Here is a 4863-nt window from a genome sequence, read left to right as displayed (position 1 = left end):
AATCCATGTTGAAAGTGTATTCTCTTCAGTCTCTGTCAATTTTCGACAATTGGCGATTGAATCTTTGCGAGAAGTAGTCCCACTGACACGTGTTATTAAGGTGCTTTTAGGCACGTCAAATGCATCTGCAGCCTTTTGGATTGATGGAAATTGGCCCTTTTTATAGGCCTGAAGGGCCAATTGAAGACGTTCCTCCCTAGATATATCGGCCATTAGGTGGTGGTGGGTGGTGGTGGTAGTAATAGTCAAAAACTCGGTGTTGGTGTTGTGGCTGACCAGCTCGGTGGTGTGACCAGCTCGGTGGTGGATTACGTTAGTTAAACTAACTTAGTTAGTTACGGAGTATCAAAGAACCCGAAATTCAGGGACCGATCTCGGCCGGTTACAACAGTGTTCCTGACACATTGTCATCTGATTCATCATCATTGCTCTGCTGGTGCTTGTATGGCATGGTGGCAGTAGGCAGACATTGAAAGATAGAGACATGAGACCAGGATGTGAAGAGAATGTCCTAGATTGAGTTCCTAAGAGAGGATGAAACTGAGTAGTGGAGTCTGGGATTTGTTTAAGTTCTAACCAGACTGGCTGTCCCTGCTCTCAGGCACGACTGTGAAGATGCGTCCTGAAGCAGGCAGTGTGATAAGAGGAATCATTGTCTTTGTGAATATAAGAGTGGAAGACAATTCTATCTCTTTACATGGTTATAAATGTGACAGTCTATCAAATGGCACTGAATCTGTTTGATAGCTCTAACTACAATCCAAAGGTGTGGCCGCATCCAGTCTTGAAGTTTCTGTTAACAAGTCAAAATTCATAAAGATGCCCTTCGCCACGAATCCAAGTCACTACTGTGTTCTGGCCAACCACGGAAGCTTTCTATAATGGAGGAGCGTTACATACTTCGATTGTTATGGAAACTGAAGTCAATCCATTTGCAAAAGCGAACACTAGAGAAAATATGTCACAGATAGAAATTTGAAAGAAGGCATATTATACATGAGAGTTTGCTTTTCCGAATTCGCCACTAATCTCAAAGCGAGCGAATATTAATTTGCAGGACTGCATGCCACCTAGAATGAATGCAAAATTAAAATCAGTTCCTTCCGAAGCAAAAGGAAAAGGAAAAGGAAAAGCGTACCTATGATCAGTTTTTCACCGGCAAACAGTGAACTACACCCTCCGGGCAGTGCTGGATCGTATCCCGGACCTCAACAGCCGCAACCGAGGCAGGAGCCGCCATTGTGCCACCGATTGAGAGGAGAAAGGTTGCAATAGCTATGAGCGTAGCAGTGGGAGTCTTCATTGTGTTGGTGAATATTAGGAAAAGAATTGAACGATAAGAAAGAGGTGGTAGGTGCAATACGTAGGTAGGATGTAATTGTTGATATCTGAAGGTGTTCGCTGGAGTTTGGTTGATGATGATGGGCACAGCGAGGAAGGGAAACGTGCCTTTATAACCCTTTTTCGTCTAAATAAATAAATTATCTGATGCCTCTCTCATAAGGCAAGAATGATGGTTGATCAATGTACATATTCTCCTATTGCACCGGACCACACTCTAGCCCCCAACCCTGATATCTCGGCGAACTTGGCAGAGCGGGACCTGCATTTAACCGCTCGCCTGCCTAAGTATTCTATCTTTAATTAAGTCGTTTTCATTGGGGTTGTATTAGAACGTATCTCGAGGACAAGAGGGAGCTGGAAACGTGAATTCAACATGTGCCGAGAATAGTATGTAGTGGCCTCTTGGTCAGCCAAAGGTCCGGTGGCTAGGACGTCTGGGGGAGCCTGATGTCTTAGGTGCGGATGGAGATTCGTTGCCTTATTAATGAGTCAATAAGTCGATCCTAGATCCTTCCGTTGGGGGCGGGGGAAGGATCCAGTGATCCATATCAGACCTTTAGCACTGACTTAGCAAAATGTGGCCCTTTGACTTCTGAGTAATTTTTCCCCCCGTCTTATTCCTTTCTTTCTTCCCGCCTCCTTTCCTTCCGGCAAGGCTTCTCTTACCATTGGTACGTAGGTTTGGTGCGTTCGGTGCATAGCCTCTGACTTTTCATAATCATCCTCGCCCCAGGGTATCTCTACCACTCTCATCGTAGATGATTCTTTGGCAAAGATAAGAAATCAGCTACGTCGCGACAAAACAGAAGCAAAATGGCGGAGATCTGGGGGGATCCATAATGGACCCTATTCTTCACAGTGAATACGCCTGCTCGTTAATAGCACTTTTTTTTTTTCTTTTGATTCGAGGCAATGTAGGTCTAGTTTCCCATTCCTCTTTGACTCAGAACTGAGTCAGTATAGAGCAATGATATATAAACCGGGAATTGCTTCGTTTCGCGTCATTATTTCTTCTTTCTTCCTACATCCCAGGAAAGCCCATTTGGGCATATTAAACCGATCCCGGCCTGCTTTCAACGAATTTCATATCTACCTAGTGTTATCATACATACATATACGCCTTTAAACTTGTCGACCTAACTCGGTAAGCATTCCTGTTTATCGAGTAGCACAAAACTATCTGGTTTGGGCTCGCCAGACTCGACAACTATGGTTATGTGCTGCCGTCGATGGATCGATCCCCTTTACCTTACATTTCTTTGATGAGTGTTCCTTAAATAAAACACAACACTAATTCCTATATCTCTTTGCTTTCTAGATATAAAACCCAGAGCTATTTCAGCAGTTGGCAACGAAGATGTCTCCATTTCACATAGAAAAGGAGAAACGAATGGTCGCCGGTTTTGTCAGCGAGGTTCCTGACAAGCCCGAGGGCGCACCCAAGGTGCCTGATATGGTTTCAGATCAGTGGCCTGTACTTGTTGACTTTGACAAGATTTGCACTGCGAAATTCAGTGCAGTGCAGCAGCTGCAAACAGTGGACCTCCATGGCGGTTCGGCGATTGCAATTGTCTCGCCATTTGCGGCAATCCTCTGCAGCATCCATCCTGAGATTGATGACAAGGATTTCCGTCAAGCGTTGATAAATGTGATCAGCACCAAGAACAAGTTCCGTGATTATTTTGACGCGCCATGTCGAATCGACCTAGTGCTTGGATCTACTATAGACAACAAGTATAGCTGTCCCACTCATGAGGCCATATTTCGGAAGGAAATTAAATTCCCGACCGGTCCAAAATTTGAGGTACCTTTAGAGTATGACCTCGACGACAAGAGCGTACCGTACCACGGGATCGTAGGTTACAGTGCCTGCTACGGTCATCTACCAAAGTTGATCACTTTCGATTCTGAAGATCCTCCTGAACCAGAGTGATCGAATATCATCAGCACTCGATCAGGCTCTGAATACTTGCGCTGGAGAGATAGGTGACGATGCATGGGTGTGTTGTATGAGTGTCTGGTTCATCTTCGGCATTGGGCTGGTGTATGAGTATGATCATATCTTCTTGGGCTAGCAATATTCATATTATTAATTTATCAAATATCTCCTCTCTATGAAGATAAAATTTTAGCTCGATGTCTGTCAGGTGAGCCTGCATCACGACATCCAGTGGATTGTAAGAGACTCTTTGATACTAGAGAGGTATCAACGTGAACCAGTATATCCAAGAGTCTATCTACTATTCAGGGAAGGGGCCTAATCTGCGCCAGCTTCCTTTTCAGGTGTAGTCGCGCATGGCTTCAGCATGCCTACTACGTCTATGTAGGTGGAAGATATTTTTCAACGGTTCGGTAAGAACGAGAACCAGGTATCTGGGGGCTGGCAGGGCTTTCTCATCCATTTACGCCTCGTAACGAATGGCCGCTTATCAACTGCCCGGCATCTAATCTAAAGTTTTTTAGCGCACATCTTGGACTATTGAAATCGTCCCAAGCCTTTGGTTCCGGACTCGATAGGGCTGAGGCTAAACTACCGTTCGTGCCGGGATCGTGAAATGCGAACGCAGAGGTCTAATCTACTCTCTTCTCCCTTTTTGACTGCGTTGGCTTGCCAAGAAGCCCCGAATCACCGCCAAGGAAGCTCCTATGCACGTGGCTTGGCAGCTGCGCTTCGGGCAGTGCCGTCATTGGTCCGGACCAAACGCTTGGCAATTTGACAGGCAACCTAATTGGACGCCATCAAATCCAGGCAGCGTTGATTAATATTTGTGTGGCCCGCAGAAGCATAACCTGCAGGGCTCTTGGGCTGTGTTCAATGTTCTCAGTACATGTCGACAGCCTAGGATTCGAACAATCGTTGAGACCCTTAAAGAGCCCAAGGGTCTCCACGAGGAACTGATTGACCTGAAGGTTTGATAATGTGTTGTATGGCATGCTGATACCTTCAACAATGTGTTGGTTATCACTCGGAGGGGCCGGTATCTTTGTTTCAGTGTTCAAACGTTATCTGACACTCGCTTGACCCGACAAATCACCGCATTATGGCTGGCCATAGAAGCATTTGTTTCTCGTTTGGATTTTGTCTTTCTTGTACTGTTTCACTAAACTCGCTTCAAGAGCCGAAATCCTGCAGTCTACCGGTTCTAGTTTTCGATCTCTTAGAAACGTTCATATCACCATTTCTCCGTTCACTCCATTCAGAAGCCGATTGTTCCTAAATCGTCAAAATAACAGAGACAGCGACAACACTTTGTCACTAGTGGCACAGCCGTAATAACTATCGTTTTTTTTTGCTCGAGACCGTCAATGGCCAGTGCCTTACAGACAGCAGTCACTGGTTCACTTCGAAGTGCAGATCGCAAGTCCAGGTTCAGCATATAGGGGGAAGAAGGTGATTACGTTCTGCGACCTCAGGTAAAGTCACTGGATGCGGAAGGAAGAGCAACAACCTGTCTTGGACTGAACAACAGACAGTTGCAGCCAACAGGTGGCCTGTAATACCTTTGCAACAGCGTAATG

General features: G+C 45.6%; 2 protein-coding genes across 2 annotated transcripts; one reads left to right on the top strand and one right to left on the bottom strand.

Annotated features, from left to right (window-relative positions):
- On the bottom strand, window positions 1–451 carry T310_9953 (uncharacterized protein; the record flags this gene model as incomplete). Its single annotated transcript, XM_013467615.1, has 2 exons — window positions 1–322; window positions 402–451. Coding segments are annotated over 2 exons (372 nt in total), but the record flags the coding sequence as incomplete, so codon positions are not given.
- A 2250-nt stretch (window positions 452–2701) lies between these two features.
- On the top strand, window positions 2702–3797 carry T310_9952 (uncharacterized protein; the record flags this gene model as incomplete). The annotated part of the gene is made up of 4 exons (XM_013467614.1): window positions 2702–3199; window positions 3327–3344; window positions 3477–3521; window positions 3672–3797. The coding sequence occupies 4 exons, from the start codon at window positions 2702–2704 to the stop codon at window positions 3795–3797; spliced, it is 687 nt and encodes a 228-aa protein (XP_013323068.1).
- Between the last annotated feature and the right edge of the window lie 1066 nt (window positions 3798–4863).

The sequence above is a fragment of the Rasamsonia emersonii genome (assembly GCF_000968595.1).
Source record: "Rasamsonia emersonii CBS 393.64 chromosome Unknown ctg1118621762282, whole genome shotgun sequence".
NCBI lineage: Eukaryota > Fungi > Ascomycota > Eurotiomycetes > Eurotiales > Trichocomaceae > Rasamsonia > Rasamsonia emersonii.
The sequence above is the reverse complement of the archived record's forward strand: the minus strand, read 5'-3'. Positions and strand labels throughout refer to the sequence as shown.